At 35.2% G+C, this 18,605-nt stretch overlaps 1 protein-coding gene across 4 annotated transcripts in view; it reads right to left on the reverse strand.

The window, feature by feature from the left end:
• Nucleotides 1–18,605, reverse strand: part of RBM6 (RNA binding motif protein 6) — a 60,075-nt gene that overhangs the window by 17,658 nt on the left and 23,812 nt on the right. For all 4 annotated transcript variants that reach the window (XM_063291998.1, XM_063292002.1, XM_063292001.1 and 1 more), the window contains exon 6: nt 17,768–17,841. In XM_063291998.1, coding sequence (XP_063148068.1) covers nt 17,768–17,841 — 74 coding nt within the window. The remainder of the gene's footprint in view (nt 1–17,767; nt 17,842–18,605) is intronic.

Here is an 18,605-nt window from a genome sequence, read left to right on the forward strand (position 1 = left end):
TATTCCTTATTCTAAATTCATTTGCTAATATAGTAAGTTATTGAGATGTTTTGTACAAATATTTTCACACAGACTTTGATGTGCATAAGTTATGTTGGTCTCTGATGCTTGGTTTCCATACTATGTCTAAAACATGCTCTTCAATGACATCATCATAAATCTACCTTTAACTCACAACTGTAATAAAGCACTGTTATTTTAATAAGAAAGAGCAAAAATAGTTTTTCCAGTTTACAATTGTTTTCATTTTTTCTTTATTAAGCTTACACAAAAGGGGGAAAATTTATCAAGTTCAATATCTTACACAAGATTTGCAAAGCCATATGAACTAAGTTAACAAATTTAAAATTATTAGTTCAACATAATCTATAAAAGAATAAGGGCAGAAAGTAAAAGTAAGCAAATGATGATTTCCTGTCAAACAAAATTTCCCAGAGCTCTGGGGTATCACTGTAGTGAAAAATCAAACATGTAATATCTCAATGGAAATTTTGTCAAACACACTCATCCAGAAACAGATAGCCCTTTAACCTTCTTTCTTCTGGCAGAGATTCTGGTTCTCTGATTCTCTAGAAATCTCATTCTTTATGATAAAAACGAAGAGGTGAAGCCCAGGTAAGCAGCAGCACCACCTCCCAACTTTAGCTGATTTCAAAAGGAGATTTGGACTTGGTTAGTACTTCAGTAAGAAACAACCAAGAATAGCATTTTATAACAAAATAATTTTTAGTCCAAAATTCCAAGAGCAAAATAGGTATAAAAATACCCATTTACACTACATTGAGAGTACAATAGTTGCAAATGAGCAATATGAATTTCGCTGTCACTCAGATGTATAAAGACATGTTAATAGGCATATTTCAACTTGTTTGCGTAATCCTTCCCTTTTCCAGTGTGAACCCAACGAGCAGGAATTTTGGCAGATACACAGGAGGGAAGTAGTGGGGGATGAAGAGAAGGAAAGCATTCAAGCTAGGGGAAGACAACTTGGCCATCAGACGGTTTTTTGGAAATGTCATTGGGACCATGTAGATTTTGGTATATTAAGCTGTTGCTTAATATACCAAATAATTCCCATTAAAAGGTTTGGATATATTCCACAAACATTCCTGTTCATATAGGAAGCACTGTGATCATGTTCTCCTATAGTATCCCTTGCTAAACAATGGCTGAAAATGGTAGCATTAAACTTTATGATGTCTAGAATATAATTCATTCTGTAAAGTAATGCATACTACATTTATTTAAGTTAGGAACTATTTTCCTTAAGGGTCCAAATAAATATATTAAGCTTTAACATTTCAAATTCCTGATTCTCCCGCAAAACTAAGAAACCAGGCCAAAAACCACTCAGTAATATTATGTATCACCAGTCATGCTTCATAGGCCCATATAGAGAAAAATACTGATTTTAAAAAAGTCCTCAGATCAAATCAAATCAATTTTTATTTGGTCACAGATGAGCAGATAAAAAGTGGTCCTCAGAGCTAGAAAGACTGTCTTAGCCATTCATGTTTCAACAATTGTTCATTTATCACAACAGATTTCAGTAGGTATTTCTAGTATACTTCCATATTACCAGCTTACATTTTTTCCCCAAGAAATGTCACTGGAAGTAATGAGAATTTAGACAATATGATTATCAACCCAAGCCAATTTCCCAAATGGGGCTCTACTTCCAGAGATCTGGGGGGGGGGGTGCGCGCGCACGTGCGCACGCATATACAGACACAGACCAAGCATACAGATTTCTGAGACAGAAATTGATAAATAAAAATGGGAATGCCATATCAATATAGTACCCACAGCTCCTGAAGAAATCAGTGCAAAATTAAATATATTTGAGAAGCAAGTTGATCAACTCCATCAAATTAACTTTCTAGTATGCATACTTAAAATTAACCAAGAATTGGAGGGTACATGCCTGTGTACAAGGAAGTGTCAAGGAACTAAAACTGAGCCTCTTGGGACCCCCCCCCCCAAGTTTAGAAAAGTTGTATCTGCAGAATTATCAAGAATAGAAGAACTGGAAATGTGGTTTTGGATACGTGGTTCTCAGGTTCAAATTCTGTATGAGGCATTTAATGTTCAAACTTGAAAGATCTTCTCTACCTTCCAGCCATTCCACAAACCCTACTTAGAAACAATTCTGAGGCTTAAAAGCATTCATTTTACTGATGATCATTTTTATTAAGCCAGAGTACAGGAATGTATAATCACCCATACATTGTTAAACTCCAACGACATCAGCTCCAACCACAATGGCCAACATCAAGAATGAATGGAATTGTAGTCCAACATCTTGACAGCTACCAGTTAGCCAACCTTGTCAATTTTATTAAACTTTTCGGATTTTGTAAGTATTCTGTTGTAAATACCCTTCACCCAAATAGATATTCTGACTAATAACAGATAGCCAAATTAAAACCTATCCTTTGACTACACATATCAGCCAAAGGGATCAAATACACTGCCAGCTTCAACTTGTGAATCCATTTCTCCCGGTAGTTCAGCTAGACACCTGGAGAGATAGAAAACAATTAATCTTATAGGTATGCTGTTCAAGTTTCACTCAGAATTGTAACAGCTACCTCTAATACAGCCATGTGTAGGTAGGAAGAAATCAGAGCAAGTTCTGAAGAAACTGACTGAAAGCTTTTGTCATACCAACCGCACAGATACATTCTCCAATGGAAAATAAAAACCACTGAAACGCTAACACTGTAGCTCTAGTTATATCTGAGAGTAACTGCTTGCTACCAAATCTTTGGTCACTGCTCTATTGGCTGTTTCAATTGTAGTGCCAGGCTCCTGTGACCGAAGCAATCAGATTTTATATGCCCACTACTCTCATTGAGTGAAACTTTCTTCTGTAGGGATTCCTTTATTCAAAACCTAGTAAACTTTTCAGATTTCCTCACTAATTTAGAAACTTTTTATTGCTGACCTTTCTTTCTCACTACCACCATTTAAGAATGAATATAAACTTTCTTTCACAGATAACATTTACTGGGTGGTTCACCGTAATTTAGACTTATGTGCTTGTTGAAGGTTGTAACAGAAAAGGAGCAAAGAGAGCATGTCTCCTGAAGCAAGAGTTCCTATCCTGAGGCTACAGGAAAGCAGGCATCTCCCCAAAGTGGTGTGATCCTCAGTCACTCCAAAAGTTGCTCAACTCTCTATTTCAAATGTGATAGAAGGAAGAGATTACTACAGACATGGGTAATCAACCAAATATAATTAATTTTAATTTCAATTTGGTTTTTGTTGTTGGAATGTGGGCAGGGGATACCACTCTCAGTGTGGTTCTCAGCCCCCAAATAAGTGCGGATTTCTTACCCAGAGTATAAGCCACCACAAACCAAATAAAATATGCCAGTACAACTCCAATTAAATACAATAACTATGAATTTTTTCTTTTTTCACAAAACAGACAGTTGTGTTTTAAAAAATAAAAACTTCCATGATTGGTATCTTTTAACACTTTCTGCAATACAAGTGCTATAACGGAGCCTAACAGAAGCAATGTGCTTGTTTCATTTTGATCAACATTTCTCAGATGTAGCGGTAAATTCCATCTTCATGATTCATGTGCAAATCTAAGAATGTTACCTTTAACTAATGTAAATTTGAAAATAAATATATCTTGCGTTATCCATGAATATGATAGATCTTTTTTAAGCAGTGTCAGTCAATTTTTCTATCCAGCTATTCCAACTCAGTAAAAAAGTAGGAGCACTTCTTTGTAAACAAATTTTTATTGAAATAAAGTCAAGGCATATCATACATTGTTAATCTACCAAGATTAATGTTGTTAATTATCATATTATCTTCATATATTCTGTATGCCATGTTCTTTTTATACATATTTAAACTGTGATGTTCCAGTTTAGTTTCTCAGCTTCTTGTCCTTCACATTTTCCTATATGGGAGGTGGATTCCAACCTTGAAACAGCTGATCTCCTGAAACACAAAAAATATTAGGAATAATATAGCCACATTATTTATTAACATTTTTTAAGTTAGTTTGTATTAACAATCATAGTTACTACTTACCAGACGGCAGTCACCAGCACCAAGCTTTTCTTTGTTTAAAAGAACTACTTAATAGTGGCTGTGTAATCAATGCTGCATTGCTCATGGATCCCACATTTTAAAAAGTCATCAACTCCATTAATCAGTTTACCAATTTCTCATCATAATGAGAAGTCTCAAAGCAAAATACAGTACATCTTTTATATTCTGAAAATCATTTACTAGTTTTAGGTCAGAAACAGTTATTTAAATACTTATTTCAGCAGCTTAAAAGTGGCTTTAGAGAAGAACAGTTGAGCATTCTAGTTAAAGCTAACACCTTTACGTTTTATTTTTATATAGTACCTTTCTGCTTCTACCCCTAACCTAAGCAAACACATTTTTCTTTTCTTGATTCCTCATTTCCAAAACTGTCTCCAGAGATTTCTCAAGCAGATTTCAGAAGCTATGTTTTCATTCCCATTTGGCTATTCTCACTATAAACAATATGTGAACTGTGTTATCAGAATCCAGGATACTAATTGTAACTCCTTTTGCAAGCCACTATAAAGAAACTAACATAAAAATCTGGCTCTGTAAAGAAAGCAGATGCTTATGATTAGCCATAATCTGCAAGCCTTCTGACTTTTTAATCCATAAAGGGGCATGCAGCTGATGACCTAGCAATTTGGATCCCAAGAGTCATTACAAAGCCCAATGGACTAATTTTAATCTTTGGAGAGCTAGCTTTCTGCTTGTTGCATCTCTCAGACTCCTTCTAAAATTCCTCTCATGACATGTGCATACAAGATTGGGGGGGCGTCAAAGAGAGGACTGATGTTTGTGCATGGAAATAACTCTGTGATAGGACTTCAAACGAGGTGCTTTGTACCCATTCTGGCATGTTGCAAAGCTCCTCTTCTTTGGCACAGCCCCACCATATGATTCTTGGGTTGTAGCCATTACTCTATTCACTACAGCAATTTCTTATGTAGAATACTTAATCATTTTTCTATAGTTATCAGCTAAACTCTAAATATGAAACAACATATAGCATGTTTAAATCATGTTAAGAAGATTTTACTTTTCACAAAGTTCATCCTTCCTCCATATTTCAGTATTCAAACTTTAAATGGAAAAAAGTTAATCTTCATACCATGTTTGAGTTTGCTCATATGCCATCTCCCTTAATGAGACTTTATCATGGTTCTCAGCAAATTAACTACTGCTTCCTTTGAACCCATCAGACAGATTCCCATCAACATATTCACAAAGAAATACCTTCCTGTTAATTTCAGCCAAGAGGGTTGACAAGCTAAGTGCTCTCTCAGTGCAGACAGAGAAAACATGTGAAAATCCAATCCTCCTTTTCTTCAGTGGAAGTAAACATAGGGTTTTTACATATTTTCCCTCTCACCTACAGCTCTCACCCAATCTTCTATAGCAGAGTTACAAATCCACAGGGCAGCCTCTTCTTTGGTGCCCCAGAAAGCCTCTTCCTTGATTACACTAGTGAAATTCAGGGGCAAAATGTTTACATTCAATGGCTATTTTGCAAAAATAAGGAAAATAGGTGTGCTAAGACCTTCTCTGCTTTATAAATCCCCATCTCTCTTTCAAGGGTAAAGGAACAAAGAAGGGGAAAACAAAACTATTTCATCAGAACCTAATTTAAAAGCCCTGGACAAAAATATATGAATCACCACTGAAGGACAATTCTAACATTTATTTTCATTACTTGCATATGACGTATGGATGGATGATAACCTGGACAAAGAGGCACTTGTCTCAAAACAATGTCCAGGCTGCCTTAACATGGTATCCTATTCAAATGTAACAGTATAGATATCAGTTATTTGAAATGAGAAAAAAAAATCAGACGTCAATGCAGATACCTAGTACCACATACAGTAAAAGTTACTAACGCTGAACTTTTTTTTTCTTTTTTTGCAACTTCAAGAACATGTTTAAACATAGATTATTCAGATAAATATTTAGTTCAAATTATACCTGATAGTTTATGTCATTAGGAACTATTTCTGTTTTACTCTTCATTACAGTATGAATGGGTTTATTCCTATTCAAGTATAAAGGAAGGGGAAGTTTGACTCTTCATGTCAGACAGATATCTCCTGCCCCCCCAAAAAATCACAAGACACATTAGTTTTAGAGAAAAGTCATATCTGATAATAATGGACATTCTCATTTTAAGCCCCTGGATGCACTGGAAAATGGGATGTGAATTTATCAGAAATTTCTGCAACTCGAAGGAGAAGGGTCACCCCATGTTACAATGAAGTGAAAAACAAAGGTGTTGTTCCTAGTAAAAAATTTAAGCAAGCTTGATCCTACAAAAAATGGGTGCAGTGCCACAGAGGATCTCTTTTATAAGAAGTATCCAGGCACAACATCCAAGGTTTATATTGTTTTATTAATGGGAGAAATTCTGTGGAGTCCTTGGTGCTCTCTGATGTGTGAAAAAAGCAATTAAAGATATAGCAATATTTTAATACAAGCTGAATTCTCAGAAAAATAGCATATCCTCCCTTTTGCTGGTATAGAAGGAGGCAGGCAAAAAGTTAATGCTGAAAATAGAAGAAATCCACCATTTCAACTAAACACAAAAATATATTCAGGACTTCCTCCTCCATTATATAGAAAGCACTAATTTTTAGGAGAAAAGGTTAAGGAAAGGGTGGGGAAAGTTAGAAATACAAATGTTTGCCCATAATTGTCTAATCAGTCTCATTTTACCATATCTGAAGTACTAACAATTTCTACTTATTTTTATAATTTCTGTGGATTTCAGAAAACTGGATTTATCCTTCCTGAGACAAACTCCTCTACCTTTCACAAGCCCCTGTATCTTTTGTTTTTTTTTGGAGGGGGGTGGATGTCATTTAGAGAAACAAAACAAACAAACAAACAAACGGTCAGGTATGAAGGGTTGGGCATCTTTTTGCTTAGAGCAGTGGTCCTGATCCATAACTGGTGACTATCAATAAATGAGGTAGAATACACATTTATATACCTTTTCTTTGCTCTGACTTGCATTTTAAAGCTTACTAATTTCAGTTCACCATTCAACAGAGAATTGGCTAAAGATGTGAAGATATTAGAACTATTAACTTTGTTTTTCAACTACAGCTCTAACTTATGCAACTTTAATTCCAAAACTGCAAAAAGCTCTTTAAAATGTTGAACTTTAATATTTTACATTCTTTCAATTTAGAATCCAGGCAATGGTGGGAAAGACAATATAGCTTGTACTTAAAACATTCTGAACTCAGTTTGTAAATGAGATATGCGGGATAGAAAATAAATGAATAAATAAGCAAGCAAGCAAGCAAGCTAGAACTAGGACCTATATAATTATGTAACAAACCTTTTGCATTAGCTTGAAGCCTAGTAAGCCAGGTTGAAAGGATTCCAACATCTCTTGGCTCAACAGTTAAGCTTCTGACATCTCCTTTTGTTACCACTTCTAACAACAGACAATAGTTAGAAAGAGATACAGATACACACAGGAGCCATTTTGATCTCATGACAAAATCAGCTTATTTTGTAGACTGATTGAGGTTTAATATTCAATTCTGATTAACCTGAAGGAGTTGCATAGTTATCAGGAAGGGTATTCCCCTCAGGAGCCCTTGTTTCAGAACAAGGAACATAGTTCCATGAAAACAGAAGACTGCAAACTAGATGTTAGAACAAACAAACCTTCAATTCAACTTTAGGGGACAAGCATGATAGTTTAGAATTTTACCAATATGAAACTGAAAATGCAACATCAGCCAGCTATAGATTCTGAAATAGTGTTAATTTTTGTATCTGTAAATAATGTTTATTAGCTAGCTGTAGGTCTGAATTAGCCAAAATTGCAATTTTTATTCTGCTGTAATGGTTTATGGGAACGACCTTGGGAGACGGGGGAAAGAGATGCTGCCTAGGGAACAATCAGATAAGGATTGCGGGACCCCGCAGCTGCATAACGGAAAGAGAAAGAAATTCAGAAAGGAACCTTCTTAACTTATCAGGCTGTAAAGAGAGACAGCAGGAGATTTGTACTTTCAGACTTGCAGGATTCTGTTAATGTAGCCTTACAATAAAGTAGAATTAGTTCATTTGGTCGCGTTTCCTGCCTGGTATACCTGGGAAAGCTGACATCTGCTTCTGACAAAAGCAGGAATAATTCTGCCACTCCAATGATTTCTTAATAGCTAACACTGTCTTCAAAAAACCAAAATGACGCCTCTATACACGGACATCACCATAATCATACACCCACCATTTTCAAGGAGAACATCGGAATCACTTTGAAGTCCTGAACCTCACTGGTAGAGAACCAGAGGAATTATGGAATGAACTTAAAGAAGTTACTAAGGATGAATGAGAAAAGAGATTGCCAAAAATGAAGAAGCAGAAGAATGCAAACTAGATGTTAGAACAAACTGTGGAAATTGAGATAAGATAAAGCCAAGAAAGACAAAAATCCCAGAAAGGAATTTAACAAATATTTTCAAAGAGGTGTTAGAAGAGACAAGCAGTAATATTACAACATCATCTGTAAAAACACTGAAGATAGAAACAGACATGGAAAAACAAGGAAAGTCTTTCAAAAGATCTCTGTACTCAGAAGGAGGTTCCAACCTTGAATTGGTATGCTGAAGAACACCAATGGACAGATAGTAACCAATTCAAAGGAGATCAAACTCCCCCCCCCTCAGAGTAGAGAGATCGCTTAAACAAGTGAGGGGGGAAATAAAGAAAAAAACAAGCAATTTCTTTATATAATCTCTCCTGTGCCTGACACATTTCTCCCCCACAGAGAGATTGGAGAGGAAGGAATTACAAGAAAGTAAGTAGGCACACAACGGGAAATACACTGGCTGTTTGCATAGTGTGCTTGCAGCTTCCAGCCCCAAACATACCTGGGGCTGCCAGTGCCACTGCATTCCTTTCAATGTGTATTCCCCACTGTGTACCTGCTTACTCTCTTGTAATCCCTTCCTCTCCAATGAATGTAGCCGCCCAAAGTCGTTATATGCGAGATGGGTGGCAGACAAATTTAAAAATAAATTAATAGATACATACATACATACATACATACATACATACATACATTAATTCCATTCTTGCTAACTATCCCAGCACTGAAGTGAGCATTCCAAAGGGTAGGGGAGTGATTAGGAGGCAAACAAAAGCCTAAGGTGTGAAACTGATTAGTCTTCTCAGTTACAGGCAGCAGCTACATGACAGCTATCCCAGCTCTGAGGTGAGCATCCCAAAGGACGGGGGAGTGGGGAAAAGGAAAGCACAGTTGCAGTCACATGCTTTCCTACTTAGCAACTGCTTCGCTTAATGACAGAGCTGCTCACCTAATTGTGATTGCTAAATGAGGACTACCTATATCCTGATAGTTGAAAATGCAAAGGATGTACAAGCTGTAGTAATAAAAGTCAAGGGACATAGTGAAAAAATTAGACTAAAACTAAATATGAAGAAGACATACAATGAGAATAGTAGAACAACCAGCCTTAGAACTGACAATGAAGACATTGAAATGGTAGATAGCTTCTGCCTTTGGGGATCAACCATTATCAAGGAATAAGCAGTCAAGAAATACATCACAGACTAGCGGTAGAGCAGCCATGAAGGCTTTGGAAAAGATATTCAAATGCCCTGATGTATCTATACCTACAAAGATCAGAATTGAGCAAGCCCTGGTATTCCCTCTATGGAAGCAAAAGTTGGACTTTGAAGAAGCAGGATAGGAAGAGTACTTATACTTTTGAACTTTGGTGTTGGAGAAGATTCCAGAGAATACTGTGGACAGCCAAGAAAATGAACCAATGGCTCATTGAACAAATCAAGCCAGAGATCTCACTTGAGGCACAAATGACCAGGCTCAAACTATTCTACTTTGGACACATTATGCAAAGACCAAGCTCTCTAGAGAAGGCTCAAATGCTGGGAAAGGTGGAAGGAAAGCAATGAAGAGGATAACAGCAAGGTGGATGCATGCAGTTACAGTGATGATGAGTGCATCATTGGAAGACCTCAAAGACCAGATTAGAGACAGATCATCATGGAGAAAATCTATCTATGCAGTTGCTAGGAGTCAAAAATGACTTGATGGCACATAATCATCTTCTGACAAAAGACTAAATAATTTTCTGGCACTCTTAAGTGGACTCTCTATCAGTCTTTCTGTCATAACACATTGCTGATATCATTATCTTCAGAGCGGTTTTTCAGTCAGGACATGCTGACATAAGGAAGAATCTGGAAAATCTACATACAGATTACACATGGTCTTTTGTATTCACATATGATTTACTCTGTTAAAAAAGTCAAAGTTCACTTTATTATGTTTTCTCTCCTCTTGAACAACATGATATAATGCAAAAAGTATTTTAATTTAAAAAATCCACCCTTTTAAAATATTATCAAGAATCAAACAGGGAATCTAACTGCTTATTTCTCTATTGTCTTGAAAGAGCACAAATAGATACAAGACATGGATGCAATCTCCAAAACCACTGAATTATTATGGCATCTGTGTACTTTTTCTTTTCCCTCTACAGCTGAGCACTGTGTAGAGATTACTGCTTTAAGCCATTACAATGTTAAGAAATTTATTTCAGTGATTAAAGAAAACAAAGAAGCCAACATCTATTAGACTTATTACAGGCCAAATAACAACCTGAACATAGCCAATATGTATTAAAGAGATATAAGAAAGTACCACATTTTCCCTTGTACCACATAAAACACTATTAGGCTGTCCTTTAATACAGAGAGTCCCAGCCCTATCAGGCATTCAGAATGTATACTGCCTTGGTGTTCCAACCCAAAATACATCAAAATTGAATATGGATATGTGGGGTGCTGCAGCTGCTCTAAATAACTTGATTTTTCTTAATAGCACTGAAAATACAAAGCAAGAAAGGGCTGAATGAACTACATTATATTAATCAATTCCTAAAATTTTCCTTCATCCGGTATATGGGACTCGCTGGGAGTCAGGCGGCAAATACATTTAATAAATAAATATTATATTACATCATTGTCAAAAGATTTTGTGAACTACTATGCAAGCAAGTCACTTAACATAGTTTTAATATAATCTATTTTTGGTGATGGGAGTCAAACACGAGACATTTAAAACACAGCTATTTATAATAATGTAGAAGAGTACCGCTTCACAATGTTATATAGATATGCCATTATCTGAATTTAGAGATTGTTATATTACATAGGTATATTTGTGAATCAACTTAGATTTCAATAATAATGCAAATTTGATACATAAGATATAAACAAGATGATATTGCTTTTAAATTATCTTTCCAATCATCACCATTCCATGGAGCACTTGCAGTATCCTTGAGGACTAATGTTAGGAAACACTGAGGGAAAGAGACCTGTGCCACATCTTCTCAGTGATGATACAAAAAGTTATTACAGTACCATTAAAACATCGCTGAAGTATATCTTTTTTGCACAAAGAAAAAAAACATGCAACTAAATCTTAATTTGACAAACTAACTAATGTAGCTATAAAAGATATTATCACCAAAACAATTAAAAAACATGTAAGAAAGTCCAAGCACAGAAGTGGTTGAATGCCTTTTCAACATAATTCAACACTGCAAAGGTTAAAAACTTCCTTCCACAGATAGGTCTTAACAGACCTTAACAGACCCTCAACCCAAGCAGAGAGGGAACTCGGCAACTTCCTTCTGTGATAGCATTCCACAATCATGGCACTATCAGTGTTTTTAGTATCCATCTACCATACCTCTACCATACAGCAGCATGACAGAGACCAGCCTCCAATGCTTTATCAAGTATATTCATATCCTTAAAGTATTCTAGTTCTTCACCCCTGGGTTTGAAAAATAACATCAATTTGAATTGGCCCAAAAATAGTTAGCTAAAGAAGATAGTTCCTGACCTGAGCTCCAAGCAAAACTCTAGCAAGTATCAGATTAATAACAAGAGGCACAAATGATTAATATAATGCAAGTCAATATTTTAGAACACTGCCCTAACACTATGTTCCAGTCCACTGAAAAATTTATAATGTAACTCATAAAAGACTTTAACTCCATCAAATAGCCCAAGTTGTTCTCATTTACTTTCCAACAAACCATCTACTACCAGCTAATTCACTTGAGTAGTTTATTTTAGAAGTGGGTGAACCTCACAAAGATTGAGAGTAGTTTCATCATTCCTTGCCCCACCCTTCATTGTCCATCTTTCCAGTCAAAGGAGACTAAACACATGTTCTTTCTTTAAAGAGGCTAGAAAAACAACAAAAATTTAATATATCTTCAAATTTGTTTCTTCAAAAATACTATTTTCTAGCAGACATTATTTTTCTTCCACTGAATATTTCAACACAGATGAAACAATTTATGCTTAAAATTCCTCAAGACATTGCAATACTAATCTAAAAATGAGTATGATACATTGTGTCTATTTATTAAGCTCAACACAAAATTAGTCCTTTGCAGTGTAAAACAAAGTATGCCCACTGGATGTTTACAATGCTCCCAACTGGATCCCAGTTAAATGTGGTTACATTTTAATGTAGGCACTTTACAGAACTCATGTTTGTTACTCACAGGTACTGCATATATAGCAACAAAACATTCTCAGTGATGCATTTTCAAAACTGTAGTTCAATGTTATCAAAATACTTATGTCAACACACACACACCAAGTTTGGACTGGAGAAATGTTTGATATTTTTATGCTGGAATCTAAACAATTCCAATCTGGATTTTCTAGCTATTTATTTACTATCTGTTTTACACAACTGTACATTTCCATTTAATAAATGTGTTTCAAATTAAATAATATAAAGATCTTTTTATTTGGATAATGACAGAAAAGTTAGTATGTTCATTCCAGAATGTAAATACATGACATCAAATCTGTTTGAAAAAAATTGACCCATCTGTAGGAAAAAAATGTGTGAAAACTAAGTGAATTATGTAAGTAATTACCCACTTTCCACATACATGGAATCCTAAATATTTGCTCAGGCCTGAATCTTAGGTGCACTTAATGGTAAAAGATGCAAAAGCACACAGGAGTTGTAGCCAATCCTTTCACTTCCATTTCCCTCCCTGGGGCTCTTTTCCCCTTGTGTCATGATTGGCTAAACATTTTGTTACTGAATCAATAAACACCAATTATTTTAGTGATAAAATATTGTCCTTGCTCACTTTTGGGTTGGTACTCTACTGGGCTGACAGACACACAAGACAAACCTCCTAAGAAAGATGACAGACCATCTCTCATGGTTCCCAACAGTTTTTCATTAAAAGCCTTGATATACCTTTATGAACTGGAGTATGATTCAAAGAACAGACATTCAGTTTCCCTTACTAACAAGCCACATTTTCTAATGCTATTTATTGAATGTACAGTATATGTCACATAATGAAAAATGTGTAATGAGTAAGAAGTGGATCACCCAATCCTGCCTACATAAGTAAACCATGTAATATATTCCTGCAATAGATCTACAATTTCACCTACTTTGGCACGATCTTCAAGACATATTTTCAACATAATATGTACCAAGACCTATTAAAAATATCCTTCAATTTTTGTAAATCACAAGTAATTTGGATTTCATAACATAAATTGAACAGTTAAAATGAACATACAGGAACCAATACTGGAAGTACTTTCAGCTTTATGCATCCAGCAAATTACGAAGTTTCAAGGACTGAGCCCTTGAAAACAAGGTGTTTTATAAACAGCATGAAGTTACACAAAAAGAATAAACATCTAGTTAGTTTTTTAAGTCTTATGATTCCATTCATTATCTTAATTATCTTAATAAAGACATTAGCCATTATCTTAATAAAGACATTAACAAAATGCCTAGGTCATATTTTTAACATTCAGATAGTTTCTTTTATCCTACTGTGGGAGTTAGCTTTTTTCCCTAAAGATGAAAAAGAATCACATGAGAGAATCAAATGCTTTCAGAAAAGATGAGCATTTAATAATAGCAATTTTCTATTGAGTAAATAAATACTATTAAGTATTTAATTTATAAGGCTGTTATTTAGCAGAGAAAGGGAAGAGTAAGATCCTAACAGATGAAATTGCTTTAATGGAGAATGAATTCCACTTAGTACATAGTGATTCATACAAGAGTTTTGTATTTTTTCCCAGTAACAAATTTTAGAAGCTGGTATCTTGCAAACATATTGATAGGGAAAAGAAACCTCAAAAACCAAGTAACAGACAACTCATACCAGGCTATCCAATGATAAACTTGGTACAAATCCTTACAAACAGCACCGCATGCTCAGGAAGTTCAGTTGAACAGAATACATATATTACTATAAAGACACAAATACCAATTATAGCATGTACTGGTTGTTTCTTCACCCTGCAATGAATGATTATGCTATAGTAAACACAAGATCCTAAATGTTCAATTAATTCCCTCCATTCACCATAACAATACCTCAGCAGAAATTTATTATCTTTAGGTTTTGCATTTCCTTTATTACTGCCTTTGTTAATGTAGCCATACACTGCATAGGTTTCTAACTTCTATCCTGGAAAGCCCTCTCTACAATGCTACTAAAGTGCCAGGGAAAATTTCAAAAATATGTTTTAATTCATTCAGCTAAAACAGCCCAAACTGCCAGAAAAGTTTATATTAAACAAATTTCCACAATAAAAGAAGAGCAGCAAAAAGTGGGGAACAGAGTCTTTATATACAAAGAGAAATTATCCCCAGGTATCTAATATATTCATATAATCACATTCATATTCACTGAGAAAATCTATGTGGTCACCAGAAGTCAAAAATGGCTTGATGGCACATAATCATAATCAGTCTTACCACACACTCACTCCACAAAATCAAGGTGGACCTGGTCAATCTGAGTTAATACTCAAAACTCCACAAAATTTAATGGTGATATAGTACAAAGGAAAAATATGCTTAGCAGAAATGTTCATTTCCCCCCATCTCTGAATTAGTTACTAGAAAGAGATGGACGCAATATATGCTTGCTCACTTGCAAAAGGAAGCTCAATAAAAGAGTTTCATTGTTAAACTATTCAATTGAGAGGAACTGTTATGGAGATCGCAGGCGAGGAAGGAGGGGACGCATTCCAGTGGGAGAAACACACTCACAGTGTTGAAGACCTTGGGCACCCGGCCAAGAAGGTCAGGCAGGACCCGCCTTAGAGTTTCTGGAGTTTTTCTGTTAGAACCTGCTAGTTTTGCTCAGTTTCTCAAGATTCCGTTTGCATGGTAGAAACAATAAAGATTAGAACTTCATTCCTGGCTCAGCGTTGTTTCTTTGCCTTAACCCCGATCAGAACTCATATATCAGTAAATATTATTGATAATAGCTGGTTTAGGCCATGCTTGAATAAAAACTCAATTATCTTTTAACATTTTCTTAATTTTTCCACAGAATTGAACAATATTGTTCACAAAGCTCAATCCTCTTAGAATTCACCTAAACCTGAATTGCCGAACATCAATAAACTGAGCAACAAAACAGGAGCCATTGTTCAGACTAATAGTGGCTCCAAGCCACCAAATCACAAGCTCTGGATTGTGAAAATATATAAGTACTTTTCAGGTTACTAGAAATGAAATATGATATATCATAAATTAGAAAGAGAATGAGGGAAAAGGAAGTTGTTTCCATTTTTAGGCAGTCAGGTGATAAAAATGGGTATTGAACACAAAACTTTGTTGGTGGATCTTATCACTGAAAGATTTACAAAACGCTAGTCGTTCTAAACATAAGATGGTATTTCCTTTCTGGTATTTGCATCACATTTTAAGGGTCTATAGACAACTGGCTGATGGTCAACTGAAGTATATTGTGCAACTATTTGCACAATATTTATTGCATAGAACAGTATTTCCCAACATTTAAACAAGAGCCAATTTGATGCAATGGTTAAGGCACCAGGTTAGAAACTGGGAGACTGTGAGTTCTAGTCACACCTTAGGCATGAAGCCAGAAGGGTAACTTTGGGCCAGTCACTCTCTCAGCAGTAGGAAGAAGGCAATAACAAACCCACTCTTGAAAATCTTGCCAAGAAAACTGCAGGGACTAGTTCATTGACAGGAGTTAACCTTGATTCAAAGGCGCATGCATACATTAAAACACCCCACACACACACACATACTTAAACACAATGTATGATGGGGAAGAAATTAAAATTCCACTTCTTTTACAAAGGTAAAGGAGGCTTAGAATTTCAGAGTTTTAAGCTTCTTCTCAAACTGCTTCAGAACTTTTATACATGGAGAAGGTGTAAAAAAGAAGATAGGTATTTCATCATTTTAACTGTTTGAAATTAATCTTAAATACAACTGCATATTTGCTTTTTATTCTATTGGGGAAGAACTATATATTACAATAAATGCAGAAGAAAAAAAATATGCCCATTGGAAAATCTAGCTAGAGTTCATAATCTTCAGGGACAGCAACTTTATAATTCTGCCAAAGTTTTGTTTAATACCAGGTCCAAAATTCAATTTTAGTTTTGAGAATTTGAGAAATATAGGGAAGAATTGTGTTAAAACAGGATAAACCATATTTTAATACTGCAATGCTTAAGTATTTTATTATTCTTTTCCAGTTGGTGAAGTTTAAATGTGGACAATGATAAAACTAAGATGTGTGCTGGCAAAAAGATCCACAGACAATGAAAAGCTGGTCTGATTTATCTCAACTACACTTAAGATTTAATTATAATCTGACAGATGTTAACATCAATTCAATTTGTTTAAAAATACAAGGTTGCTGAATAATATGAATTTCATGAGAAATGTTATCATTTCAAAAATGGGAATGGCTAAAAGCAACATAAAACATTGGATGATAAAAAAAAACCTCTCAATCATTTAGAGTTCATGTATGTTAATTTCTATAATATGTGGAAAATACTGGACCTACTTTCTGAAAGATAACACCTGCACAAGTATCTTAATTTATCATTTTTACTTACAAAAAATAACAACATAATCTAGTCCACACTATCACTGAGTATATATGAGTGGTTTCCTATTTCTAAAAAAAGAAATCTTGAAGACGTTCAGATTAATCAGGTGAATTTGCAATAGACTAGACCTCTCTTAAGTAGTTTCAACTTCCACACAGTCAATATGAATACAAGCAGACAGACAACATAGTTCTATACATTTGCACCAGATGAAATCACATAAACAGATGGAACATGCGCACAGGATTTTTCACTCAAAGCTGCATATTAATATCTAGCATAAAACCAAGACAGGTGCATGTATGTATTCAAGCACGTAATAATTTTGCTTACAGAAAAGAGAGTTTGCGGTACAGTCAAGGTTGTCAGTTTGCTGTACGCAGTCAAGAAAGTAAAACATCTGAGATTGTCTGCTTATCTTGAAATCCACTAGATACACAAACTCACAAGGACAACCACCAGAACTGGGAGCACTTTTCTTAACTACCACACTTTGACGCTATCAGGCCAGCATGAACAACTTGTGAGTGTCGACAATTCAGGAAAATCATGAAATTTTGTAGTGAAAGATCAAACCTCCTGGTGTTTCTGGGAAATATGAGCATATTAGCTGCCATAATGTACATTTTGGAATAAAAAGCCTTTCTCTGAATTTTTTTTTTAAAAAACACTAAGTGTCCTCCCACCCCACAAAAATATTCTTCTAGCAGCATTTTCGACCGAAGTGTAAAGCAACCTGGTTGGCTTCCATGCAGGCGATGGCCTCTTCCAAGAGGGAAAACTCCACGCAGATATAGCCATAGTTGTAACCTGGGGACAGCATTTAAATACAGACGGGATTTGCGTTAGTGCCAGAAAGCCACATTTTTAGTATCCAATTCCCCCATTCCCACAGCACAACCCCATTATCACCACCCTTAACTCCCCACAAAACAAAAGCAATAGTTGATGTTCTTTATAGCTAAGCTTTGACTCAGGTTGGGCCTTGATAGTACCATAAACCCATAATCATTTTCACTTAGTCTGAATCTACCTAATATAGTAAGCAATTTGGACTTCCATTAAGAAAAGTGTACTAGACATATACTCACAGAAGTAAGTTAGCACTTCAGAACTAATCTTATTACAGAAGCAGTTATCTATTTCACAAATTCAGATTATTGGAATCAGCTTCTAAATCAATAACCATGTGAACCAATAAAACCCCAAGTAGTTTTTTAGTTTATGTTAGCTTTTCTGCTGAAGCTAGAGTCCAGAAATCTATTTTCATTCCAAGTGTAGAATAAAATCAAGAAATTTCAGTCCTTTGAATTATAATCTGATTTAATCCAATACTCAGACATACTTTTAGTAAGGGTATCCTAAAATGCTCTTATTCTACTCAAAGTAGTCCAAATTGAAAGTCAAACAATAATTGGATTTGTTTATATGTCTTTCCTAAAGAAATGATTAACCATTCTGTATCTTTTTTGGTAATGAAAGGTATTGTAAAAAAAGAATATACCTATCTGAAAGAAGAGTCAGACAGGTACATAAAAACATCCTTACCTCAAAATTATCAAGGACTCATAATC

The sequence above is a fragment of the Candoia aspera genome, chromosome 2 (genome assembly GCF_035149785.1).
Source record: "Candoia aspera isolate rCanAsp1 chromosome 2, rCanAsp1.hap2, whole genome shotgun sequence".
NCBI classification, from domain to species: domain Eukaryota; kingdom Metazoa; phylum Chordata; class Lepidosauria; order Squamata; family Boidae; genus Candoia; species Candoia aspera.